Source organism: Theobroma umbraticum, unplaced genomic scaffold (genome assembly GCF_002168275.2).
Source record: "Theobroma umbraticum cultivar Fairchild unplaced genomic scaffold, ASM216827v3 scaffold_4.1, whole genome shotgun sequence".
Taxonomy (NCBI): Eukaryota; Viridiplantae; Streptophyta; class Magnoliopsida; order Malvales; family Malvaceae; genus Theobroma; species Theobroma umbraticum.
Genome location: NW_018397258.1, coordinates 4,756,657 through 4,783,786, shown reverse-complemented (window position 1 = coordinate 4,783,786; position 27,130 = coordinate 4,756,657). Strand labels below are relative to the sequence as shown.

At 36.0% G+C, this 27,130-nt stretch overlaps 4 protein-coding genes and 1 non-coding gene across 5 annotated transcripts; all 5 read right to left on the bottom strand.

The window, feature by feature from the left end:
- Nucleotides 1–317: 317 nt before the first annotated feature.
- LOC110414217 (uncharacterized) lies at nucleotides 318–1,328 on the bottom strand. The gene is made up of 2 exons (XM_021425297.2): nucleotides 1,169–1,328; nucleotides 318–749 (listed from the first exon to the last, which is right to left on the bottom strand). Exons 1-2 carry the CDS (start codon nucleotides 1,308–1,310, stop codon nucleotides 481–483), a joined length of 411 nt encoding a protein of 136 aa, XP_021280972.1. The 5' UTR covers nucleotides 1,311–1,328; the 3' UTR covers nucleotides 318–480.
- A 724-nt stretch (nucleotides 1,329–2,052) lies between these two features.
- Nucleotides 2,053–3,596, bottom strand: DIM1A (Ribosomal RNA adenine dimethylase family protein). Its single transcript, XM_021424969.2, is given in 3 exon segments — nucleotides 2,053–2,508; nucleotides 2,511–2,904; nucleotides 3,133–3,596. Coding segments are annotated over 3 exon segments (1,041 nt in total). The 5' UTR covers nucleotides 3,448–3,596; the 3' UTR covers nucleotides 2,053–2,176.
- A 1,651-nt stretch (nucleotides 3,597–5,247) lies between these two features.
- On the bottom strand, nucleotides 5,248–18,996 carry LOC110413186 (WD40 domain-containing protein). The gene is made up of 25 exons (XM_089783106.1): nucleotides 18,673–18,996; nucleotides 17,431–17,801; nucleotides 16,748–16,896; nucleotides 16,142–16,381; nucleotides 14,770–14,879; nucleotides 14,583–14,660; nucleotides 14,397–14,503; nucleotides 14,011–14,105; nucleotides 13,793–13,923; nucleotides 13,566–13,669; nucleotides 13,394–13,468; nucleotides 13,165–13,243; nucleotides 12,796–12,964; nucleotides 11,634–11,704; nucleotides 11,050–11,130; nucleotides 10,847–10,917; nucleotides 9,762–9,858; nucleotides 9,551–9,610; nucleotides 9,308–9,362; nucleotides 8,823–9,223; nucleotides 7,947–8,749; nucleotides 6,939–7,866; nucleotides 6,277–6,840; nucleotides 6,092–6,150; nucleotides 5,248–5,679 (listed from the first exon to the last, which is right to left on the bottom strand). The coding sequence occupies exons 2-25, from the start codon at nucleotides 17,781–17,783 to the stop codon at nucleotides 5,484–5,486; spliced, it is 5,076 nt and encodes a 1,691-aa protein (XP_089639232.1). The 5' UTR covers nucleotides 17,784–17,801; nucleotides 18,673–18,996; the 3' UTR covers nucleotides 5,248–5,483.
- A 1,195-nt stretch (nucleotides 18,997–20,191) lies between these two features.
- Nucleotides 20,192–27,038, bottom strand: PRL (Minichromosome maintenance (MCM2/3/5) family protein). Its single transcript, XM_021424238.2, has 15 exons — nucleotides 26,533–27,038; nucleotides 26,374–26,441; nucleotides 26,166–26,225; nucleotides 25,807–26,030; nucleotides 25,023–25,200; nucleotides 24,660–24,782; nucleotides 24,472–24,561; nucleotides 24,114–24,256; nucleotides 23,735–23,912; nucleotides 23,258–23,449; nucleotides 22,785–22,957; nucleotides 22,398–22,601; nucleotides 21,791–21,956; nucleotides 21,270–21,491; nucleotides 20,192–20,576 (listed from the first exon to the last, which is right to left on the bottom strand). Exons 1-15 carry the CDS (start codon nucleotides 26,561–26,563, stop codon nucleotides 20,472–20,474), a joined length of 2,157 nt encoding a protein of 718 aa, XP_021279913.1. The 5' UTR covers nucleotides 26,564–27,038; the 3' UTR covers nucleotides 20,192–20,471.
- On the bottom strand, nucleotides 26,864–26,935 carry TRNAH-GUG (transfer RNA histidin (anticodon GUG)). The gene has a single exon. It is a non-coding gene; the product is annotated as a tRNA-His (tRNA).
- Nucleotides 27,039–27,130: the final 92 nt, after the last annotated feature.

The following is a 27,130-nucleotide window of genomic DNA, read 5'->3' as shown; positions in this document are numbered from 1 at the left end:
TTGAACAGATGGATTGGTTAGTTCAATTTGCAGCAAAACAAGGGGGATTGGGCAATGCTTTTGGTTTTTCACAGTTTCACTTCTGAATTTAAAATCCAACAATAAATTTATTCACCTCATTTCATCTAAAAATGGTAATTCTTGCTCTTTTATGAACAAACCAACCATAAGGCTAACTCTTTCCTAACAGGAGAATGTGATAAAAATTTCACAAATCAAACTGTAAAATGGAGAATTCAAAGAAACAAGTTCATAGAAATGCTATACAATCACAAACCAAATTTCAAGATAATTATGTCATGCAATTAAAACTACCATGCTCCAAAACTTGGTCGTTACCATTTCCAAATCTATTCCACAAAGCATTTGGTCAACACAATGTTTAAAATAGTTGACTGACCCTTATATTCAATAACCCAAGGAGCGCTTGAACACTAAAAAAATTCCATACATATTTTCTGAAGCAATACAGAGCTAGTGCTAATTTATCTTTGCTTTCTTCGACTTGACATTAGGCTTCTTGGGTACTTCTTCTTCGTCGTCAGAAGAGCTCTCGACCGACTCATCAGGGACATCATTGGGAACATTGTGTTTGGTGATGAATTCCCTCAATATGCTCATGCTTTCTTCTTTCATTGAAGACAGCTGCTCAGAGAGAGCACCATCCTTTTTGGCATTCACCGTATAAAATTCAGAACCAAGCCGAAGTGAGGCTTTAACCTGGGGTTGACCTTCCATTACCACAATCTCTACAAAATTTAGGCAATTCAGAAAATTAGAATCCAATCAAAGCAAGCAGAAAATTATTAATCTGGTAGCCTTTTAAAAGGAAATCCAGCTTATTTTTAATTTCTTTATCTTTAAGCCATAAATCAGTGCTTGGGTCCTCCGAAAACCCTATGCCTAGAACAGAGGAGAGTAGGATCCTTCCCTTGGTTTTGGACTAGCCTTGTTTTTCTGTTTCTTTTTTCAAGCATTTAGTGCTTCAGCTCCTGAGCTGAAAAGTTTCTATTGCATGAATTATTTTAAAAAAGTGATAATACTAGAAGATAACTGCTAACTACTATCATTTGTTCTACCATTACCCCTATCATATGTAGTAAACATTTAGCTGAAAAGACAATGAAGAAAAAGGAAAACTTTGAGGAGAAAGAGGATAATCCGTTACCTGAGAATTTCCAAGCCGTAGGCCTTTTTTGGTACTTCTTTTGAGTTGCGCTCTCTCTGTTTCTCTCCGCTGTTTCAGGAGGATTCGCGTTTAAGCGTTTAGTCTTTAGGTTAGGGTTTAGACTTTGTTGAAACGACGTCATTTTGACTTCTTTTGATTTATGGGTTTGGGTCCTCTGAAATCCCTTCAACTAAGTCTCCATTTATCATTTTTCCTTGTCAATCTTTTATTTAAACATCCGAATATTTAATTTAATAATTCATGCATGCTTTATTTTTATAATTCGGGAACAGTTTTCAGCTCTGAGCTCTGTTTAGAATGTAGTCTTCTTAGTTGTTCAATTCTTTTGTTTTTTGTAACAAACTTATTTACAACAATTTGCCAAAGTCAACTGGCAGATATCCATGCAAAATCGCTGAGGACAAAGAAAAGAAAAATGGAAAACATGAATCCTTGCATTACATCCTTTCAAGAAATAACAGTTCCAATTTCTTTCTGAAGATGAAGTAAATGGTACTTTTTGTCTTGGTCTTCACCGAAAAAAGAGAACTCCCAAATAATTGATAACTACAAGAAAATTGTTTTAAATGGTAAATCCAAGGATTAGACCTGGTCGATCAGAGAACAAGCCAAAAAAAGCAGGACTTTAACTGGGGAAAATATAAGCCTCATAAAAAAGAAATCAAAGGGGACTGTTGTAGAATCAGGAGAAATGTATGCCAGCCCTGTTAAACATTAATCATTCAAAATTGGCCTGAATAATATATCTTATATAAATGAGATAAACCAATACAAATAATAGCACATAGCATAGCATGAATGTATGTAATAAATAGCTTGGCTAGATAATATAAAGCAACATAAATACATCCCTGGCAGAAAAATTGTTTAAAATTGATGAATCTATTAATTAACTTTAGTTAGTATGGAAACAAGCCAAACAAAATTGGATATTCCTATTACTTAAGGAAGGAGGACAAAGGAAAAAAAGAATGTAATGTTGCAAAATCAAGAGAAGTGTATGCCAGCCTTGTTGAACATAGAGAGTAAGGTTAAAAAACTTTCTTGTGAAAGCTTGGACGCCCTCTGTTCTTCAAAATTTCCCTCCTTCAACACACTTAAAACCTTATTTTTAAACTCAGACACCTCTCCTTCTGCTTCATCACACTCCACATCCATTCCATCATCCATTCCATCATCCAATTCCATGCTCTGATCCCCTAGTCTAGCAACATCCATATCATCACTCCCACCCAAGGAAACATTTTGCGAGCCCTGCAGTGCCTGCAAAGTCTTATAATTCTTCTCCAAAAGAGCAAGTACATTTTTTTGCTTGAAATAGAACCAAGAGTTTTATTCTTCCGAATGAAACAAATCCTTATGAAACCATCCCACTCCTTGTGGTTCACTTCCGGACGCGGCTTCCTTGGTTCAATTCTTACAACAGAAGAATCAACCTTAGGCGGAGGCCGGAAATTGTTCTTCCCAACTTTAAGGAGATGGGAAACTCGAGCATAAAATTGGGTATTCACAGAAAGCCGACAGTAAAGATTGTCACCTGGCTGAGCAACCAGACGCATAGCGAATTCCCTCTGGAACATAATAACAGCACACCTAAAAGCAGGCTGATGAAACAGTAACTTGAATGTAAGAGGTGAAGATATTTGATATGGAATATTTGCCACACATATATCAAAATAGGGTAAATCCGTCTTCAACACATCTCCTTGAATAACCTGCAAAACATTAGCATTGTATACAAATTGTCAAATTCCCAATTCTAAAACATTCAAATTTACCAAGTTATTGACTACTTAACCTCCTAAAGTTCGGAATTTTACAGGAAAAAAAGAGCATGAATTAATAAATGGGTCAAACAATTTGGTCAATAGTAGCCAATTCATAACAATTAAAATTTTAAAAAAAGAAGAAGCGCAAGTGAAAAATAGATAAATAGTGGATACCCTTAAGCGATTAGAGAAAGGGGTGCCCTGAAAGCGGCGTTGAAGCTCGAGGACCATACGAGGATCGAGTTCAACGGCGATTACCATTTTACCCGCTTCGAGAAGCTTCTTGGTGAGGTTTCCCGTTCCGGGACCGATTTCGAGGATGACATCGGTGCTCTTGATGCCGGCTTTTTGGACAATAGAGTCGACTAGCAGAGGGTTTTTGAGGATGTGTTGGCCTTTGGATTTGTGGAAAGTGACACCTCCTTGGTAGTGATTGGAAGGTGCCCTTTGCCCCTTCTGCCTCTCTTTCTTTATCTTCCCTCCCGCCATCAGAAATCGCGATTGATTGATTCACAGAGACAAGAGGGGAAATTGGTAGGGAGCTCGACTTAGGGTTTTGAGTTTAAAGTAGTGCAAATAAGTACTAGGGTTTTTGGGACCTTAAGCTAATGGTATGGCGGAGAAAAACTTGCTTGCACGTGAGACGTGAGATAATATGTGGCAGAGGCATCGGAAAGTTTACTAAATTATTTTTTGGTAAAAAAAATCACTAAATTAGAAAACGCCCTTTATAATTAATTATAGGCATGAAAATGGCTCAAAAAATTTTGAATATAATTGAGAAATAAAAAAAAATGGAGAATGCAAGTAAATATATACAGCGTGTGCCATCACCTTTTTTGAAAAGGGTTGTAGCACCTTTTATCCTGTTACAAATGTAAATTACTTCGACGGTTCCACTAACAAAAAGTAAAAGGAAAAATACTCTATTTGAGCATTGTCTATATTATGATTTAAATTTTTTTGATATACTGTTAAAAAAAAGTCATTTAAATAAATTTTTATTTTATTCTTACATTCAATCAAGCTACATGTACACACAAGTTAATGCCCTATGAATTGGTTGAAATAAGTGACTTTTTATAATTGAGGAATGGAGGTGAGTTGAATGCCTCATGTTGCAGGGTATAGTTTCAGTGTACAGGTTTCTATGAGTTCCTGATCTATTGTATAGTCTTGTAAGTGATACGTTTGGAGATGCTTCTAGGCTGTTATTCTCAATTTCAAACAGTAACAAATATGAATTTTCTTTTTTTTGTTTCATAAGTGAAATTTACTTCTTTGTTTTTTTAATATATTATGAATTTTTTTAAAAAAATATTTACATGGTATAATATAACGTTGATATGTAATTCCTTATGTTTTCAATATATTATAAATTCTTTTAAAAAAATATCTACATGATATAACATAATATTGATGTGAATAGTAAACAATATCATATGATCATATTATTTTGTCAAATTAACATATTATGTCATCATCAATTACGATATATTAATATGTCATAATAATATTAAATTATTAATTATTATATGTTATTATATTATATCAATACTCAAGTGTAAAATGATAAATAACATTTTCACTAAGTTAATAATTAATTATAAAAAATTATGACTTAATTCAAAATAAAAATAAAAAAATTTATTTAACTTAAAAAAAAATTATAAAAATTTGTTTGAACTTAAAAAAATATAAAGACTTATTTAAATTTTCTTAAATAATTTAAAATTTTTTAAGATATTATAACTAAAAATAAATGCATTTGAAAACCTATTTTTTAATTAATTTATAATATAATACTTAAAAAATTAAATAAATTATTATTATTATTTTATTTTATTTTTATATTTTTATTTTAAATTAAATAAACCCTTACACTGTAAAAATTTACTAATTCATTAATTAATTATCATTTTATTAATGTAATATAAAAATATAATCATACGACATTTTTATATTTATATAATATCACATAAATATTAAATAATAAATAATATTTTAATTAATAATTAATTATAAAAATTTATATAATTTAAAATAAAATTATAAAAACTTAATTATATAAAATAAAAAAATATAGATTTATTTAAAATTTCTTAAATAATTCAGACATTTTTAAAGCATTACGTTAGTCCGACATTTAATTTAACATAATAGTTTAAAATTCAGCACTTGCATCAACACCTCCATAAGTAAAATCACGACGGAAGCGTCTGGCACCGGAAACACGGCTGCCGCATCAAAACAGAAATTAGCCAAAAAGAAAAAAAAGCATGGACGATGTTTTTCCACAGCAGCTGTGCATATTTTTCCTAGAACTCACAAAGGACATGGATCTATGCAATGAATAAAATATCTAGTAGATATGCATCCCTTTCCCTTAGAGCCCCGTCTCTTTTATCAGTGTTCAGTAATGCCTAAAAATGATTTGTCTTACAAAATTGGACGGATGAGTTGTGAGAGATGTAATTAAGATTGAAAAAATAAAGAAAAAGGTAAAAAAAAATCTATACAGCTTCCTACAATTTTGACAATGTCTTGTTAAACCAATCTGATAGGCGCCTCATCTTGGAAGATAGGTGAGAACTTCGAACGAAATAACTCTCCGCATTTGACAGCATTATGTTTATGTCATGCTTCACTGCTTCCAAGGTCCGATAATAGTTGTTCTCTAACCTAAGCCGGATCAATTCGGGATACAATGGAACTGGAAACCTGTAAGAATTCCAAAAATTCATTTATGTTTCAGTTGCCTATGAAATACAGGCCAACAAATGTTCAATTGTCTGTCTGTTCTGGCACAAACTGTAATTTATAGAGAAGTGTAATAATGCACTCAAATTATCAAAAAGAATTAATCCTACTCAGTCATTTGCGCTACACTTCTCTCATTGATTATTTCTCAATACGTGAAAATCACTGATCTTTTCTATGTTCCTAATAAGACTGGAACTAATATAATGCATAAACCGAAAAAAAAAAAAAAGAAACATGAGAATAAAAAAGTGACTTGATATAAGTAAAAGGTATATATGCCATTAGACGATATTTTGAAGACAAGGTAGGAAGAGGCAGCATAACAGGGAAACAAATGCGACGAGGGTAGGTGTGGAATGGAGAGTCATACCTGTTCAGAAATTCTGATTTCTGAGCAGCTTCATTCAGTTTCTGAAATCCATAAAAGTCCTGCAACGTTTGAAATGCAGAAGAAAAAATTTAACCTTGTGGAAATACTCATCCTCTTCTACATTCAAAACAAAATATTCACTGCAAATTCCAGAACTTCAAGGAAATAAGTAGTTCGAAAAGAACCTGATTTCTGCTCACTGAACGATCTAATTTAGCAAACGAAGACAATAGCCTATTCCTGACTTCAGAATCAATATTCAGGTGCTCCCATGGAAAGTTAGGATCATGCAGTTCCCAAGCACTGTGCCGATACTTGCAGCCATCCTTGTAACTAACTTCGTATCTTTCCCAAGGACTATCAGGGAAATCCATAGATTTGGCCTGTGAAGCAACAATTCTACCATCCCACCAACTACCACCCTCCCCATTATCGTTCTTCCACCATACTAGGCATTTATCTCTACGGGTCCATTCTCTCCTCATTGCAGCATCATATCTTGTTTTCTCAATAAGAAAATCAGGGAAACCAATCAACTCAGGCAGGGTCAATATAAATGCATCACCAAATGCACGTGATGAATTATCTACATATTTAAGTGTGATTTTACAGCAACTCTCTCCAGAACCTGGAAAGTGGGAATAAGCAAGGTTTTCAACTCTGCAAATTTCCACTGCACTCAGGTATCCCCTTGAGCTCCAGGGACCAGGCCCCTTTAAGCGACCAGATTCAATGCACTCTTCATGCCCCTGCAAAATAACAAAATCCATGTTCTGAGTTGTGAAAAAAAGTAATGCTTGAGTTTGTACAGAGAAAATACAACTTATCCAGAGCAAGCATAACATACCTGTCTGAAATATACAACTTCATCACCCAGCTGGGGTATATAACGATAACCCTCCTCCTGCTCTGATAACATCAACCATGATAATTTTCTAACAGAAGGATTTGACTTCCTTCCAGTTGAAAATTTTGAGTTATTGTCATGATCTCCACCCCGCTTGGTTCTAGTGGATCTTGATCTCTCTCTCACTTTGGAACTTGACATCCATTCTTCAGGTACAATGCCATTATATGCTTTCACAGAGAAGTTTTCCTCATTCGTTGATGTCCCCACTAGAGCATGCTCTCCTCTTACCTTCAAGTTATGGTTCCAAGCATGCTGTTCCTGTGAACTTGCCTTCATCTTCATGGATCGTGTTCTACGTACTGCATCAGCTGCTGCTTCACTGAAACCAATTTCTGAATCATGATCATTGATGGCATTTAAACCTGTGGAATCAGTTTTGTCCTCATATGGGCTTTCCCCATGAATCTTGTTCAAATTTAAACCTGAGTGCAATAAATGCAGAGAACTTGATCTGTCAGAACCTTCACCTATTTCTTGCATGCGGTAATCTGGATTGTGGTCTACAGACAAAGTGTTTCTGGACCTCACATCACCTCCACTGCAGGTTGGATCATGCACTACAGTGAGGGATTTTAGTTTGGAGGGACTTCCAAGGTCTCCTGAAATTGCTTTTGTCCTTATTCTTAATTTCACCAATTTGTGTGGAGTAATCTCTTTTGATTCATGAGATTGGTTAACACTACCGACCTGATCAGTTTGTGATGAATCATGATTTCCATATTTATCACAGCTGCCATTTAGTTGGTGGTCACTTAGGGACAGAAACTCAGATGTTAAAGATTTGCGCACCTCATCAGGAGCAAACTCTTCCATTGTCCCTCTATCCAGATCTTGCAATGCATGACTCCCTAACTGTCCATCTTCCCTGCAAGACAAAATATATCCATAAATATGGATTTTTATATTAGGAATAAAAGTTCCAATTCATTCTCAGATTTAACATACCCATTGACAGCAGAAATCCTGTTTTCATTGTGGACATCAGTTGGCATCATATCTCCTGATCTTGAACGCATTGATGTCCGAATTTTAACCTCACCCCATCTGATTTTGTTCTCTTTGTTCTCCTTGTCCCCTACAAATTCCTCTAAATAATCCCCAGTATTTATAGCTTGCCTTGTATCTGCCAGATCAATCCTGTCATGGTCCAACAGCTCCACATCTGCACAAGATAAGCCAGGGTCTTTGATGCAGGCATTTCCATTCTCATCAAAAGTTCCCTCAGGGCCAGAATGGTCCAGTAAATTGATCTGATTGTCACTGTTCAATAATCTGGTGGCCTCTGGGGCCTCTCGCTTCTTAGAATCACGTAAAGAGAACTTTAGGACCAATCTCTTCCTGTTCACAACATTAGATTGAGATTCAGGGAGTTCATGAGACCACGCTACATCCTCAGACTCTTGTTCTTTTTTCATGGACATTAGTTGTATGCTCTCCAAGTTTCTCTCAATATCGCTGCTTTCAATACTTGAATCTTGCGAAAATGACTCACTATTAGATGAATCACCTTCTAAGTCAACTTCATCCTCTCCATCTGTAGATGTCCCAGTGATTCTAGACATCATGCTTCGAGCATTTTGTGCTGCGACTCTCTGAGGTCTCAATGACTTAGATTTGGAAGACCTTTTCTTTGAAGCTTTTCTGCCACTTTTTGAGTGTTTAGTCCTATTGTTTCCAGACATAGAGCCATCATGCTCATCCAAACATCTCTTTTTGACTCGCCTCCCTGATGAAGTCTTTACCTCAACCTGAAAATAATAAAATTCAGTTGACCATGGGCTGAACAATAATCAAAACTGGTGGAAGACCAATGCCACTTACTTCAGGGTTATATTTTCTTCTTCGTGATCTGCGAAGGCCATCTTTATGACTACATTCAACATCACTGTCTTCTTCACTACTGTCTGTGCCTCTAGAAGAGCTGAAGCACAATGCCCCCCGTTCACCTTCTGTAGAACATTCCTCGGCAACATTGTACTCTGAATCAGTGTCATCACTCATAACTTCATTTTCAGGTTCCCAATACATGGCATCTATCAACTCAGGTGGTGGTTCCATCATTCTCTCCAAATCTTCCAAGGGTGGCATTTCAAAATCCTGGCCTAAACTGATATCAGGGCCAATAGCAAACTTTGTGGAAGATGGACGCCACTCAATACCCAGGGCACCAAGTCGTCGTTGCTGGTACATAGTCTGATAAGGTTCAGGGTATGGAATCATGCCTGGAATTTCCCATCAAATCATCAGCTAAATTATGTCAGCATAACAAGCTAAACAATCTACAGAAGTAGGAGTTCTAGTCATACTGGCATCACAAATAAGATCTTGCATGTTCCTTCGATGCGGAGGAAGTTGCGTCTCCTGCACCAAAGTTTAAGTGAATAACACATCAGTTGCAAACAGATGCATAAGCATCGCACAGAAACAAGAATAATGCTTCAAAACTCTCTCACTTGTCCGTGTATTATGGAGCAATGCAAATTGATACTGTCTGGACTGACAAATATGAGATCCACCACATATTAGTTTAACATGGAGTTGCAACATACCTGATCAAGAGCATTTCCACCAGAATCCCAAATAAGGGGGCGAAAGTCCCCAAGAAAGAACTGCCAGAAGAGAACAGAAAGACAACCTCATAAAGCAATTGCACGACACCAACTTATATTATGAGCAGAGAAGGGAAAAGGAAAAAACATAAATAACTAAATAAATAAAGAGAAAAGGGGATATATGCTCTACAAGAAAGATTTCAGCTACCTGATCATACTTGGCATCCTTTTGAGACTCACCCTGGCCAGTGTTCAGCAAATATATCTGCCCAACTTCATCCGAAAGTACAATCGATGTCCCATCCCTATTAACAAAAAAGAAGAATACTACAGGTCTCTTCACAATAACAATTCTTAAGGTTTAACAAAATAGCTCTGATTTGAGATGCACAAAACAAGAATACGTAATTAGTTTTCCCAATAAAACAATTGCAGCCAAAAGAGCTACAAAATATGAACCACCAAGCACAGACGACCTAATAAAGCAGTCTTAGTTAGACTGTTGTTATTCAAAATTGTAAGCACATGCGTGCACCTCTCTGGCAAGTGTAAAACGTCAAACTCAATAAAATTCATGCTTGAACATGTTGATGCTCCACAACTTTTTGAATACAATACCATGGTTGAGCAACGACAAACAGACTAGAACAGCTGGAATATCATGCTAATAAAGCTAGAAACAGCATTCAATGTAACGAGGACAAGCATATCTAATCCAAGTTTAGCAAACAGAAATTGTGAGAAAAGAAGCAGAATCCAGAAAAGAAATGGTTAAAGCTACTAACATTCACATGATACAATCCATTCTCAAGAGATGGTTAGCCTAGCTGAACATATCTGTTACAGTAAGATATACATTATACATAATAGTAAGATACTCTCTAAAGGCCCAAATTGCATTTTTGGCAGTTGTATCATGAAGTATAAACTACTAGAGAATTAAGCATCTGACATGAATCATAAGGTATTTCATATAGAAGCTTAACATGCCTTTTTGTATTGCATCAACAGGCCCATATAACCAAGATCTAAAAACAATAAAACAGTAACTAGTTGACTTGATCATATAACTCAAGTCTGATGAGAGAATAAATGCTGTCAAGGATCATAAAATGGATGGAAACATACCAAAATATGGAATGCTATAGAGATACAAGTAATTGTCTAGATAAGACAGATCAAGGCAATAATCCATGTTTTGACAAAAAACCCTTTTCAGAATAATAAACGAAGGTAAGTCATCTTTCCAGCTAAAGAAAGAAAAGAAATTAATGGGTGAACATTTTCACTTACGGAGAAAACTTCCCATCAACCAACTTAAAACGACCAATTTCATATATCCTGATGGGTATGCCCTCCCATATCTGGAAATATAGTTCCCAAAGAACTCAATAAACAGTCCGCACTTGCATTAACAAATAAATAAATATATAATTTGGCAGTTTCAGATAACGTCAACAGATCAATGGAAAATATTTTAAGAATAAGAAACTCACATCCCAAACTATTGTTTTTCCATCATATCCAGCACTCATAGCAATTCGAGGGTTGAAGGGATGGACATCCAAAACATAAGACTGCGAAAAGTTCAAAACCAATGTGAGCAACTGAATTAAAATGACAAATTCTTTCCAACATCATGATAACCAGTTGGATTGAACAAATTGATGTCCCAGAACACCAAGGCAACAAACATGTGAAGCACTATCAGAACATACCAACCAATATTAATTGCATGACATTCATCTAAAATCGAGTGAACAAAAAACTGAAATCAGGTGAGCAACTACATCTTCTTAATTGAGAATATTTTTAACAGTGAAGCTCAGATTAAGGAAATGAAGTTTATTCAACTTATTGTCTTAATTAAAAAAGCAAAAAAATTAAAAACCTGCTATCAACTGCATTTAAAAAGAGGTGAACAACTCCAATGAGGATAAGATTCTGATACCCTCAGAGGAAATCATCTTTCTATAGTTGTTTTATCTTGATCAACAAGAAAAACAAAAGGACAAACAAATCAATACCACAATCATATGAATCTGCTGTGAAGGGCAAGAAAATGCTAAACACAACTTACTGATGCGACGTGACCAGTCAAAGAATGTACCAAGCTACCATCAACAGCATTCCACACACATATTCTGCAATCTGAGTTCACAACAAATAGTTGAGATGCCCCAGTGAACTATATTATCAATTGTAAACAAGCAGCTCAAAATTAACCACAAATAGGGCATTTTACCACAACTTCAAGGCAACATAATCAGTAAAGGTTTATAGGATAAAGTAAGAGGAAAAAGCATATAAGCTCTAAAAATTACACGATAGACTCAAAATACAGAAGTTTAACAAATAAAAAAACACAGCTGCTAAATTATTTTAAGGGTTGGACTCAGTAAACTAAAAGGCCGTATAACTCTGATGAGGAAAATGATGAAGGCTTTTATATTTTTTACTGTAGTAAGTATACACCTTTTGTTTAAGATGGAGTAGAGAAAAGATTCAGCATGTTCTACCAACATTTTACGGCAGAAATATTCTAATATGAACATGGTTTCCAAGATTCTGTTTTATTGACAGGGAAAGAGGCTGAAGGCATCTCAAGATATGTAATAGCCTCTTATAGCTTGCAAGTAAAACTCAATATACCAAAAATATTTTAAGACAAAATTAGCAACACCCTACAAAAAGGATAATAGGGTTTACTATAAGAACTTTAAATTTAAAAAAAAAAATCATGACAGCAAAGCATCAATGATTCACAGAGTCAGTCAAACGCTTTACACAAGAGCAAGTTTTTCATCTTCCTTGTTTATTTTCCCCTTCACAACTTTCATAGTTAATTGTAAGATGTTAGAACATAACTTGATGAGAGCAGAACAAGATTAACAGATGCCTTTCACAACAAATTTTTGCAATAAGAGGTGTGCACTTCTGAAGGGCATCTTAAGATGCAGTCCAAAAGAAATTTCAAAATAACTATGCCAACAAAGAGAAAAACATAGAGTCGTGTTCCTATAAAAATAGAGAAAAATAAATGTACCAGAGAAGTGCTTTTAGAATGTTGTGTCACCATTCATTACTTATAAAATTCAAAATACTAAAGCCACTAGGTTTTAAGCATATATTTTATAGTGATATATACAATGCACATAAACCAATAGAAGAAAAGTTCTGATAGAAATGTTATCTTAATGCTGAGTTTAAATAAACTTCCATGTCCATGATCACTACTTTACCCATTATAGCTGCTAGAACAAAACGATTATCCAGGCTCCACACAATCATATTGACACCACGAGGAGTTGGGAGAAATCTCTGACGTGGGCCTCCTCGAGGAGGTTGAGGAGGTAGCGGGGGAGGTGGAACTTTCAGATGATATGCCTTTGTCCAACGTCCAACTTTTCCCTAGAACAATGGAAGAATTGTAAAAGGAATTAATCTTCATTCAGTTTCATATTATTGAATTTAATTGCAGCCCTACAAACTTCATGGACTTTAAGTGCAACACAACTCCAAAACGAGGTTTTTTTCCTTTTTTTCATAAAAAAATTTTGCAGTTGATGGCATTAACTGGAACTTGATTGTGGTTCATCAAAAGAACTCACATGGGATCTACGTGATCTGGGAATCCATATGATCGCACTACCATCACGAGAACAGGTAACAATGTTGTCCTGACAGAGCCTAAAAACATTAAAATTTAAGGAATTAGATCTCAGGAGGTAGACCACTATAATTAAACATAAAAACAATAAACAGAAGAAGAAAAAGAACAACTAAAGAAAGTCTTAAGTTACAATAAATCACATTATGTAAGAAGAGGGTATTACAGACCAGGAATTTTTAAATTTTGGAACATTCTCCTCCTTTGTATCAGACATTGAGGATCTTGAAGGTACAGCACAGCCACTGCAAACAGAAACAGAAAGCCGCAATTATATTTCATTGCAAAAAAGAGGTATAGTAATATTAATAACAAAGTCGCTGACAACTCTAACTGACCAACCTAAATTGAACGTAATTAACATCATTTTCATGGCCTGCCAAAACATCCAGCTCATGAACTGGTTGTTGTGAGTCATCTGTACTAGGCTTACAGGCACTCCAGACCTGCAAGTTTCTAGCTCTTACTAAAGAAATCTAAGTGATATAGATCAATTAAAGTTAAATAAATTTAACATGATTATAGATGAACCAAAAGATGCATTTGACAAGTTTACTGTTTAGACGCACCCTGGCAAAAGTGTCAGAGCTACCAGTGACAAAAACAGTCCCATTGACATTGAATGCACAGCATAATATCTGATGGTTTTGCAGAACGTTACTTGAGGAAGGTCCATTATTATATGGAAAATTGCTCCTCCCTGCATAAAACTTATCAGTTGCAGCGTAAGTTCATATTATACAACAATACAACCATTAACAAAACAATCTAGAAGCAGTCCTCCAACCAGTAACAGCTTCAGAAGGCTTTGGCAGGTATATCTGTGGGCTACAATGCGAAAACCTGGCATCCCAGATTCGGCAAGTCCCATCATCAGATGACCTACAAATGTTAACAGAGAAAGAACACCATCAACTATCAACTGAAGTGCCATAAATTTATAATTTGCTGCCTCCCAGCCAAGTAATGATAGAACAAATTATCTACATCAAAGACACTATATTGCAAGCTTTTAGAGAAAGCTTCTAAGAACTAGAGAAACACCGAATAAGTAAAAGCTTACACATGAAATAAACATATATTAAACCTAAACAAAAGACTAAAGTATCACAGCAGATCAACAAACTGAGAGGAGCTACAACAGGAAACTGCAACTGTGGAAATGAGGCTCACGATAAAAGCTGGAAAGCGAAGGCAGGCCTGGGACTAAATGCAATGGCAGTAACAGCTCCAGTATGCCCTCGCAGAACTGAAACTGGCAAACCATCCGGCAAGCGCCACTGTAAATCACAAGGAACTATTTACTCATCCAGGAGTAGAAAGAGGAGCATATTATAAAGCAAGGCAAGGCATTCTTACAACTCGAATCACAAAATCATTTGAAGCAGATGCCACCAAAGCATTGTTTGAACTAACAGCGAGGTCCGTTATGTCACCCTGCATATACATGTAACAAGAAAATTGCTTTAGTTAATATAGAAAAGGCAATAAAATATTACAGGCTACACTGATATATCAAGAATCTCATATATCAAAATGAACTCACTTCATGTCCACGGCAGCTGGCCAAACAAAATGCAGTTTCCATAGACCAAATTTTGACAAGGCGATCATCAGAACCAGTAATAACATATCTCCCAGAGCGATCAAATATAGCTATAAGGCACAAACAACATTTGTTTAAGTCCATTGCCTATTGAAGCTTGAGCAGTTGCGCAGATAATGCACATGATACATTATCAATACTACACTTAATATAGAGTTTCATACCAAGAATAGGAGAGAAATGGAGTAACATTATTCCTTTCTTGTGAGAAGAAAGGATTGTTGTAAGCCTTTTCAATTATTTTGATAATAAAACCATATATTTAGTTTACTATTGTATCCTTGGATGTTTAGATAATACAAATCTTCCAAATGGTGAACTCAAGGAGTAAAAGTTCATGGAGAAATGCCATCACTTCCAAAGAGTTTTTTCGCAAAATAAGGTCTTAAAATAATTACATAGGTGCCAAAATAGCAATATAAATTTAGGGAAGTGGCAGGAAAAGGAAAAGATACTCAGCAAATTTCAGGGAATAACTAAGAATATTGAAAGTACAATTTTATTGCTTATTGCAGCGGCAGCCAAGTTACTACTCACACTTACACATAACTCAAACAAGAACTAGGTTCAAAAGAATAGAAACAGTCCAACAATAATTGAAGTCGATGATAAATTTTTCCCCTAGGTATTTAAAATACCTAAACCCTAATAAAATATAATACAAAATACCCTATACTCTAGAAAGTAAGCAATACTAATTTGTATATAAAACAGCCTAACCGACTTAAATCTGTAAAATCACAATTGAACTCATTAAAAATATAACAAAATTACATGATCAAATCTTTAGTTAAGCATCTCCTTTCCATGCTGCATGAACCTCTCTCTAGAACTTTCTCATGTTCCAATCAGCAACATCAGTAAAAACAAAATACATTTGTTCCATAAAAATGATCAATGGAAGTCACTAAAAAACATATTGAGATAGACAATTTGGTTCAAATCTGAAAATGTTTATTGAAAAGGATTTTTCCATTACTGAAAATGAACAATAAAAGTCACTATAAAACAAACTGTTTCATGACCTCAATTGTTCTGCTTTGAAGTTCTACGGAATATAAAACTGAAAAATATATTTAACCAAAAAAATTGGTTAAACCGCTTTCATGTGCACCATATTTCACCATTCTTGAAGAAAGGAAGCCTTAAGCACTACTAGACATGCAAAGAAATTGACTACACCAACATTTTTACTAATGCTGTCAAATTCCAAGAGGGTTTCTTCAGATACTGACAATACCATACAAGGAACATCTACTGGAACAAAATTCACCAGAAAGCAGATTCTAACTGTAAGTTCAGTTGATCATACCACAATAGACAGCATTGCGATGCCCCCTCAACTTTTTTATATTCTGCATCTTTTGCACCATGGTTGATGGTTTAGCAATAGCATAGCATGCAGAGCGAACAGAGGGTGCTCGGTGGTGCTTTCTGAAACCTCCACCAATTTCTCTTATACTTAGCCCCCGAACTTGATCAGCTTGCATATGGGGCCAACGCAGGTAGGCAGGAATAGGCTTGCCCTGTCTATTTCCCATACTTGAGTCAGCTGCAAAACAGAAAGGTAAAAGTTGCAACATAAGAAGAGAGATTATGGCTTTTCAAAAAAAAAAGCAGACAGATTATGCAAAAATCTAACGAAATAAATCAAGGAAGAGAAACACATATATAATTCGGTACTCTGATCACCCTTCCTGCATCCCAAAGTAACAATCTCATTAAATGTTCCTAACATATTTCCAGAATCAATTACAAATACCAACTACATCAATTTTCAATTATTGTCTGTCAAACACAATCTCAACAGAAAAGTTGCATGTTATTTTTGTAGAACAAGGGAGGGGGGGAGGGGAGGGGGGGGGGGGGGGGGTGTACAATCAGAGAATCAAATAAATTACTATGAAGTATCACATACAATTCAAAAGTGAAAAGGAACCAGATCCCAGTAATGTAGGGACATCAGCAGCATTTGGAGCATGGGCATCTCCTACAACTTCACCACACAGAGTACACAATAGTTGCTGCAGAAGCTTTACCAAGTGATCCTTCTGAATGTGAGGATACCTGAAAGTTATACAAGGCAGACTTAGTAACCTGAAAATGGAATCAAGACCAAACAAACTAATGAGAATATAAAAAAGTAAATAAATAAAAGAAAACATTGTTTCAGTCCAAGCTAATCTATGCCAGTAGAATTTTAAATAAGATGTAGAGTTAAATATAACATGCCACCATTGATTTGTTCTTCATAGTTTGACTTTCTGACCGTTCCTTACTTAATCTATCAAAGGGCAAGCAATCACGTCTAATATCTTTCAAGTACAATTGGTTCACTTAGGGAAAAGCAATTTGTATTGTTCATCAAAAGAAGAAAAACAACAACTAACTAGCAAGCAAGTATTCTTTAAAGGGGAAAACATGGAGTTAGGTGCTGTGAAAAATGTGAGTACTAAGAGGCTAGGATTATGGAATATGATATAAGCTATCATGACATCAAACATAAATGGTATATAGTTTTTCAATAAGCAGAACTACAAAGCTAAAACCTCTCGGCTAACATTGATGATTAACACCAAATGATATAAAATGCACATATACCTCTCCACTAAGTTGTTATAACTTAATGGGAAGGAGATGCCATCATCATTATTGTTCCCACTATGTGCACCACTTCTTGAAAACCAAGCATGATATCTTCTGGGTAAAAGCTGATGTTCCAACAGTTCATTTGATAACTGTTCAAAAGTTCTCTGGCAAGGGCCAGCTGACAGAAATTGCATTATCAAGAAGTAAATTTCTCTAAGGTCTATATCTACATTAGTCTTCGCAGCATGATCAGTAACCCTCCTTTGTTGCTCAACCAGAGCCTTCTCCGGCATTGTAGTCGAGACATTCAAAGGTGCCTTGCAAAGAGAAGATGCACCAGCAGAAGATGAACACTTCCAGTCCATGTTTTGGTGCAATCCAACCTGACTATCCCAAAAAAAAAAGCAGTTATGCGAGAATGAAGTCATAATGGAAGTGTATTAATTGCACGGCATCAGCAATCCTCATTAAACAAAAAAAAAAAAAAAAAGCCTAAAAGGCATACCAAGGATGTCCCATGAAAGTAGCCAGGACAGCTAGTAACTGAATTGTAGGACATTTATAGCCTAATTCCAATAACTTATTCTCGTAATAGTTGCCAGGACAAGAAGTGCGAAAAAAAGAGTCACAAGGAAGAGAAAATCCCTAAAGAAAACACAAATGCAACCACAGAAAAGATTTCTGGTTCACAGCGGTCATGTGTAATTACAAGCTCAAAATTCTTTTCACTCATTTGACAAATCAATAAAAGATGGAAATGGTTTTGTAACAAGTAGTCCCCTTATGGTCAATTACAAGAAACAATGGTTAAAGGATACCGGTAATAGCATATCATCGCGGGAAGCCTAATTACAACTATCATACTAACTAAAATTTCTAGGCTATCCAAAACAAAAAAAACCCCTAATTACAACTAGGATCCTTAAGAGGTTTAAACATTTTAAATTTAAAAGAAAAAGAAAACTTCAATTTCAATTTAAGCCTTCAACTTGTTACAGAGAAGCCCAAAACTTCAACATTTTAGCCATTTGCATGAGCAAATCATTCAACAAATAAAAAAAAAAGTCAGCAAAAAAATCTTGCCTCATATCTAGCGAAATAAGCATCAAATTGGAAGCTATTAACACTCCGAAACGACAGCAGAATTAAAATTAAACGGCTCAAGATCTAATAAAAAAGGCACATGCGAAAGCAGCCAGGGAGAATCTAAACGTAATTTTATCCAAAGTAGAAAATCAAAGAATATCGTATTACCTTAATTAGAGTCGGCTTAGATAACGAGCATCGAGCACGTGCTTTCCTTTACTTCGCAGCACTGATTTTGAGAGCTTTTTTAGTTATTGAAAATTTGAAATTAAAAAAAAAATAGTGGAGGGTTGAGGAAAGATAACGAGAATCGAGAAGTAGAAGCAGCTAAAAGTTACATTATGAAATTTCTGCGTTTTACTAGTTTTCTGGAAGAATTTGGAGTCGTGGTTTCTGCGTACGAGAAAAGAACTAAACGAACACGGAAATGGAGGGATAATAAAAAGAAAAAAAAACAGTTTTGGACAGAGCTTGAAGCCCTGCTATTAATTAACAAGTTCAAGAAAATAATTGGGACTCGTAAAGTAATAGAACAGGGAAAATTACAAGTGATTTGGGCGCCTCCCAGTTTTGATAAAGAGAGCGCTCCAATTAAGTGAAAGACAAGCAAGCCCCCGCGTTCGAGACGGTCTTTGACTTTTTCTGCTCTAAAGGGTTACCGAATTAGGGTTACGATTGACTTTTCATTAGGAAAATTTTTCGTTGGAAGTCAGAAAGTGGCCAAATGGATTTATGGAATTGCTAGCCGTTTTTCCCGTATTTCGTGTTGGTTGATATTTAGAATACTTCCTCTCATTTATTTTTGGGTAATTAATTACGTACTTAGTTTATCTCATATTGTTGCCTTCGTCTGACAAAAAGTAATCAACTAGAGTTGCACCAAAGAAATAGTTAACATTCAACTAAACGGAAGTCTTGAGTCAAACTGGCCCGCAATATCCAGTGATTTTTGTTTACTTAAAAATTTCAGGTATTCTGCCAAATTATGCTGACTCCATTCCTTTAGTTGGTAAGTTACCTTTTTCAGAAAACTCAGGAGTGTTGTTTCCTCCAAGGGAATGACTAATGACACAGCAAGATTCCATCCGACAAGATATTTGATTAATAACTAACTAGACTATGTACACGTCGACACAGCTAGAAGCAAAACTACATTACCCATTTATCATGATTGACAATTGGCTAAAATATGGTGGGAACCAATTTAAATTTTGAATTACTGCAGAAAAAAGGAGCCAAAATTGTTACTAGTGCAGAAACTAAGGAATACGTGAACTACGCACATGGTACCTGAGGGAGTGGAAGTGGTTGCACGTCCCGCCAAGGCCCAACAAACACAACTTTTATGACCTCATCATACTTCATGATTTCATCTCTCCTTTTCCTTTTTCGTGAAATTAATATTAGACAGCGGTACCACATTCTTTTAACATGAAAGATAGCCCAAACCATGAAAATATGATGCTGTTTACAAAGCAGATATTCCGTACTAGATTACCTAGGAGCTAGCACACAGTGGAAAGGCAGAGAAATTGTTGCCAGCAAGCTTAATCCTGTACTTTTCAACAATCAGTTGGCCTCGTCCTCAAGAATTTCACTGTTTCATTTACCACCATCAGTCAGTTCACAATGGATCCATCAAAATATATTCCCATGTGTTACACAACAGAAGGAAAGATTAAAGAAATGATAATGTAAAAGACAATTGTTTTATCAGGCTAGTTAACAAAGCAAATTCATTCCGCTTATAAATAATCATTTCATATCTCATGGTTCAAATGAAGCACAAACTCTACCAGCTGGTATTGACGTCTGCAATGCTGAGTACCTACACTAAGAACGGTACATCGGACAACAACTTAAGCGACGGATGTGATTATAAACTTCCCACTCACTTTTCCCTTTGAGTGCTGATGGATGCAGCCTACTCTCCTGTTTGGGTTGCCTCCAATTAATTTACAGGAACTTCAGGCATCAATAAACCGAATATCAAAGGTGTGGGGATGTATTTGCCACACATTTAAGGCAGCATATTCCTCTAAACATTCTTTCAACTGAGCTTCACCATATCCCTGTTTAAAACAAAAATCTTAAGCTGTAAGAAACTTTACATAATCTTGACAACAAGATATATGCATTTCACTCTCGGGGAGAAGAAGTATTAGCATGCCAAAACATAAAACACATCCAAAAAGCAGTAAGAATAAACATCGAACTTTTGAGGTCTAGCTTCTAGACCACCAGCATTATATTGCAGCTTTTGATGCTAGAATAGAAAATAATACACAAGTACCCTCCGAAAAAATGTCAACTGCCAGAGTTGTTTAAATAGATGAATCAAAACATCTTTAATCCTATTACTTAGTGGTTGGTGGAATCTCTTGTAAGGGCATATAGTGTGACATACACCACCAAAACCCTTAAAATTTGCCAAAAACAGCACTCTGGGTTATAGGCTCGCACACCAACCATCTCCTCATCCTAATAATCAAAGATTATATTCATCCTAGGTGCCAGGTTAAGACAAAGCTTATTCCCATCAAACTGCAGTTCTACAGAGTTCCCAGAATATCAGTGATGGGTCATTTGTTTCTGGAGATGAAAAAAGTCAAACAGTGACAACAAGATTCCATATTAAGGCACCCTATGTCTACAACATCGTCCTTGCCTTGGAAGGTGACTGCCTTTCACTTAGATAGCATTTCACTTCATTAAATAATAAGCAACAATAACTCAAGCTCAACTCTTATATATCAAGAACAAACCTTTCTAGAAATCCAATTCAGTGCATGGGCATAGCTCACATCCATCTTGTTAGCCCTTGCAGCTTCATCCCTTAGGATTGAATATATATCAGAGATGGCATCCAGACCAGATTTCTGACGATCATCTGAATACAAAGAGAATTTAGACATTTGCATCAACCTAAGAGCCTCATCCACATCACTCTGGGCCACAGTTTCAGAGAAACGAAGCCTTGCTAGCGCCTGTGAGAAAATAATATTGATTTTATGTTAATTCGCAATTCAGATTAAAGAATACTCCACTCAAGTGAAGATGTTTTTGCACAAAAACTTATAACTGTCGATCCAAATGACAATTTCATCCTAATTAATAAATCTGAGAGCATTGGGTGGCACCTACATTTCAGATCCAGACAACCCACATCCTTTCTGCCCTTTTCCCTTTGCCCAACCCAAAAAAACTCACTCTCCCCACCCAGTTTACCAAAAAATAGGAAAGTATTATCAATAATCACAAAAAAGTAAAGAAAATGATGACTTACTGCTGATATCCGAAGAATGCTGAGTAGAGTCCTCACAGTAGTATATGAATGAGGGGTATTTGATTTAGCTTCTTCTTGCCGGATGCTGGAATATGCTGTAGCAATATACTCTTCCAGCTCCTTTGGAACATAAGGTGATAATCTTCTTGCAGCAGAAATATATGCACTAGAAAACAAAAACAAAAGCCAGATAAAACAACTGCTAAAGGAGTCAGGGCCTCGCTTAGAAGATCCTGACAAACATAATGTTAGATCTTACACAAAACCAACAAAATGTTAAGATATCAATACACGTAGCTACTGAATAAGTGTAACACAAAAAGGATCTACAGAACACACATGACAGCATCAACTAATGTAACAGACCAGCACCTTCAAACTCATAAAGAAGCAAAGAAGAGAAAAAGATATGCAGACTAAATTTTCAAAGATTTAATAATTTATCAAACTGGCACACATGATTTTGCAACCATTTTTAGCATGTTAACAACAACTAAAAACTAAGTCAGCAAAATGACTAACATAAAGTTATACTTTAATCAGGTGGGAAGCATCATCTATAAAGTTTAAGACAAGTTCTCCAAGTAAAAGTAATTCTGGTACTTACCGAAGAACAGAAGGTTCAAGTGGAGTGAACCCAAGAGCAGGAGATTCTTTATTCTGGTGCACATAAACAACATGCCTTGCCATCTCAAGATCACTATCCATATCTGCTCGATCCAGGATCAACCACAGAAGATCAAATCTTGATAGCAGGGCTGGAGGGAGATTGATATTTTCAGCTGGAGTTCTACGTAGGTCATATCTTCCCCTTCAAAACAAGTTATATGACTCAAGTTAATAAAAATTGATCTTGCATATAGATCACTCTCCCAAAGAAGGAATTCTCTTCCTTCTAACCCCCATTTATGTCCCTTTCAATTCATGAAGGGAAGTTGTCAATATGATTACAGTTACATAAAAAGAACTTTGAATAACCTAGGATCATTCTTACCAGGCTGGATTAGCAGCAGCAAGAAGTGCAGTTCTTGCATTCAGAGAAGTGGTGATCCCTGCCTTTGCAATACTGACGGTCTGCTGCTCCATAACTTCATGTATTGCTGTACGATCAGATTCGTCCATCTTGTCGAACTCATCAATAGCACATATACCCATATCTGCTAACACCTGAACAGGGTCAAGAAGTCTCCATTAAACCATAGGAAACTTGGAAAAAATCAATTAGATGAAAGGAATCATATTTGAGATGAGATATACCAAACAAAACTGTAAAACATAAACCAACTCACGTTAATAACCATTAAGAGAACAAGACAATTTCGTAACATGGTAAATGCCGAAGAAAGGTCAACATGGTGTATATAATCTTTACAGGAAACAGTTACAGTTGCTTCATTCTTTTACGCCATCTCATGTTCATATGTATCACTTAAAATACAATAAATTACAACAAAGAACACATCTCACCAAGGCTCCACCTTCCAAAACCATCTCATTTGTCACAGGATCTTTCTGCACAGCTGCAGTTAAACCAACTCCACTGCTTCCTCTGCCTGTGGTATAGACTCCCCTGGGTGCTACATTTATAATGTGCTTAAGAAGCTGACTTTTGGCAACACCAGGATCACCCATCAAACAAATATGTAAATCTCCTCTGATCTGCAATTTAACCAAGTTATTCATATAAATGTTGTTCATATGTCTGAATGAAAAATTAAAAAGTAAACAAATATCACAAGTGCAAATTAAAGAAATGCATGCAGAAGAAGACTCTTTGAGGCGGGAGAGAGGGAGTGAGGAAGATTATGCCATATTGCTCATAGGCATACCTTGCACTCTATGAGTAAAATAACAATCAAAAGATTTGTCCGATCTTTTGTAGTAAAGAAAATGACTGCAAACATAAACACCACAAGAAAACATAAGATACAGCGGCATTTTTACCTTCATCCCATCCTTTAGCTTCCGATGAGGAGCACCCACAAGAAGAAGAAGCAGAGCCTTTTTAACATCTTCATGTCCATAAATTTCAGGTGCTAATGACCGTGCCAACTTGTTATATATATCACCATCCTCAGCTAAACGTGCAATTTGCTCTTCCTCATCTCCCCTAAGTTCATACCTGCAGCAGAGCACAGTTAAGAGTAAATACCTGCACATCTGTATTGTTTAGCCTCATAGATTCTTTCAGCATATTGAACTTCAAGACCTCTGTTTCAAATGCCAAAGCCTCTTTACAAGCCCACATATTGACATTACAAAGCATGAAGATAGATGCTTAACCAAAACTGCCTTCTGTGATGAGATTTGGAAAGTGTCTTACTCTTCATATTTTTTCTTGAAATGGGTGACAGACATGGCTTCCAAGTATGTATCTGCAACTAACCCAGCACGCATTGCCCTAAAACCAGTGTAAGGAATAGGAAGAAAGATCCCTGATAATTCAACAACGTCACCTGGAGCTACCTGAAATTAACGGACAAGGTAGAATATAAATACATTGTTAGTGCAAAGGAGTTAAAGTTCATTATGAACAGGATGGCAATGTTTCCAGCCATGCAATGGGACATTGTAAGAGGGGAAGGGGAACAAGGAAACAGTTGCAATGTGTACACTCAGAAATTTCATGAAATCAACCTTTTTGGTATTTTAGATACAAGGAAATCAACATTAACACCAACCTTTCTCGTCAGTTCTCCTCTAAAATGTACCGTCATTGACCGTGGAATGTGACCCTTTGGAACATGTTCTGCCAACTCTTGAATCTTAGCCTGGAAAAATATATCTTACACATTATAAATTAAAAAAAGTGACTTCTTGCTTGCTACTACTGTTGTTTTTATCAATGAAAATCATGTTAAATTAGAACCTCCTGGAACTTCAAAAACTTGGATGCTCTAAGTTGAAGGATGAGGTTCCCCTTTGTCTTGTTTACTGAACAACGCTTTGATGGGCACTCAAACAAGGGCATGAATACTCGAGCAGTTACATCCTGTTTAACACGAGTGGAAGATGAAACAATAAAAGTTAGTACAAAGCAGAAGAGACCAAACTGGCATTATAAGCTCCCCTTAAAATCAATTACACGGATAACTATGTTATATGATATCTAGCATAATGGAGTTCTCATTTTAGATGACTGTTCAACTATCAAATTGAACAAAATTGTATTAAACCAAAGAGAAGAGAATATTCAAATACTGCAACAGCGTATCTGACTAGAGTTATTTACCTGATAAATTTCATAGCCACATTCTTCACATGTGTACACAGCTACCTGCATCAGAGGCTTAACATCTGAACAACGGGTCACAATACCAGATATTTTTACAAGCTGGCCAATATATGAAGCCTTAACCTCCCTAATGGTAAATGCCCGCCCCTTTGAAGGTGCTCTGATATAAACTTCACTGAATCAAAAACAAGCAAGCATCAGCCAAAAGCAATCACGTGTATCAAGAACAGATTAGATGTTCCCACAAGTTAAACAGAGTACATGCATTATAGAGCATGCTAAACAATATAGCCTCACATGGAACTCTTAAGATCACATCATACCTACATTAAAAAAAAGGCTCTTGTAACAAATTATCCACTCATAACAACTTAGAAATTGTAAGCCTGATGATAAAACAATAAAAAGTAATCAGTATCAGATAGCACTGAAGCTAGCAGCATTTTGACGTCAGATTGCACTTTAATTCCGGGACTTCTATTTTTAAAGGGAAGAGTCAGCTACCACTTGCCATAACAAACTTTTGAATTTACTTGGGAATCAAAACATAAAGGTGGGTGGAACACTCTTTTCATTCCAATGGTTTAGTCATGTGCTTTCTTTCCTAAACTTCAATTGTGTGGTTGGTTTCCCACACTATTAAGGGTAATTTGATTAAAAAACCTACAGCGACACTAAAATACCAACATAAACTCAGCAATGAATACGTTATTCTCCAAAGGGAGTCTTTAGAACAGGTTAAGTGCATCAAGAGTGAAAGGGTTTTCTTCTTGAAGCTTACTAGTAACGTTTAATCTCAGGAGGCATCTTCTGATGCGGATCAGACCCATCTGCATTATTGGTCCCATCCTCAGCCCTCTGTGTCATCAATATATCATGATCATCATCAGGAAAGGCCTCAGTGGGCTCCGGCAAGAGCTCATCAATTGCACCTGCGAAAATTCCAATATATCTTCGAGTGTTCTCAGTAACCCGCCTGAGAAATTCCTCATCCAAGTCTTTGTACTGTGAAGAGCGAATTTACAGCGAATGCACCAAATTAAGGGTTATAAAGTGAAACAAAAAAAAAACATAGGCAACAGAGAATAGTACAAAAAAGTAATCTAAAATAAATTAAGAGGAAAATGGGAAAAAATGTACGTTAAAAAGGTCCTCAAGATCGATCTGCACTGCTCTAATTTTATGATTTGCGACATCTTGCTGAAATGGAGAAAAGGTCAGGGTTAAAACTTAAGAAGAGAACAAAAAAATCACTTACAATTTTCTGAATCTTTTCTTGAAGCAGAAAAATAGAGATCTAGGGTTTTTAATTGGTCAGGATGATGGGAAAGGAAAGACGGAGATTCACCAGAATGTTCATGTATTTGGCCTCGCCAGTTGCATCTGCGAAGTTTGAGAGGAACTCCTTGGCGAGAACTGTTAAGAAATAAAAAACAAAATAAAACAAATATCAGGAAAAGGGATAACTGCAGCAGAGAGAGAAAGAGAGATAGGGGGAGGAGAGTACCTTTGTCTGCGTTAAAGTCAAGGTCCTTCATGATTCAAGCACTGAGAGTGAAAGAGCAAGCGAGCGACAGAGAGTAATGTGAGGATGGAAAATGAGAATTGGACAGAGAGAACATTAAGATTTGGCGGCAAAAAATGAGAAGGGCAGAGGGTTTTGGCGGGAACAGGGTGCTATAATTTGATACGGTGTAGCCAGGTGTAAATTGTGAGTTTGTAACTCACTGCGTGGAGAGTGCTCTGCCCACTTGATGGATGTCCCAGAGAAAGTATGAAATTTATGGGCAGTGATCTTATCACAAACTGTAGCGTACGAAAAACAGAAAGTAAATTTTTGTGGCTGCTGGGATTCGAGCCCAGGTCTCTACGGCCACAACGTAGAATTCTAACCACTAAACTACAGCCACTGCAATAACGGTCAGGGCTTTTAGACCATAAATCTTACAACTCAGAATTAATAATTGAATCTTTTTCAACATTTCTGCTTCCCTTCTAGGTGTAAGATGTACGATAAGGTTAATGGAAACTCATAAGATGTTAACAATAATACAAAATTTGGCAGATTATATCACGCTTCAGCATTTGGCTCAGGATTTATCTCT

Excerpts from the sequence above, each read along its gene's own strand:
- LOC110414217 (XM_021425297.2), bottom strand. The coding sequence starts at position 1,310 with ATGACGTCGTTTCAACAAAGTCTAAACCCTAACCTAAAGACTAAACGC. Across the intron at positions 750-1,168 it reads TACGGCTTGGAAATTCTCAG|AGATTGTGGTAATGGAAGGT; the intron begins GTAACGGATTAT and ends TAAATTTTGTAG.
- LOC110413186 (XM_089783106.1), bottom strand. The coding sequence starts at position 17,783 with ATGGACTGGAAGTGTTCATCTTCTGCTGGTGCATCTTCTCTTTGCAAG. Across the intron at positions 14,880-16,141 it reads TCGCAATGCTGTCTATTGTG|CTATATTTGATCGCTCTGGG; the intron begins GTATGATCAACT and ends TGTGCCTTATAG. Across the intron at positions 11,131-11,633 it reads TGACTGGTCACGTCGCATCA|TCTTATGTTTTGGATGTCCA; the intron begins GTAAGTTGTGTT and ends AACTTTTCGCAG.
- PRL (XM_021424238.2), bottom strand. The coding sequence starts at position 26,563 with ATGAAGGACCTTGACTTTAACGCAGACAAAG. Across the intron at positions 25,201-25,806 it reads CCTGAGATTAAACGTTACTA|TGAAGTTTATATCAGAGCAC; the intron begins GTAAGCTTCAAG and ends TTTTTGATTCAG. Across the intron at positions 23,450-23,734 it reads AGCTAAAGGATGGGATGAAG|ATCAGAGGAGATTTACATAT; the intron begins GTAAAAATGCCG and ends GTTAAATTGCAG.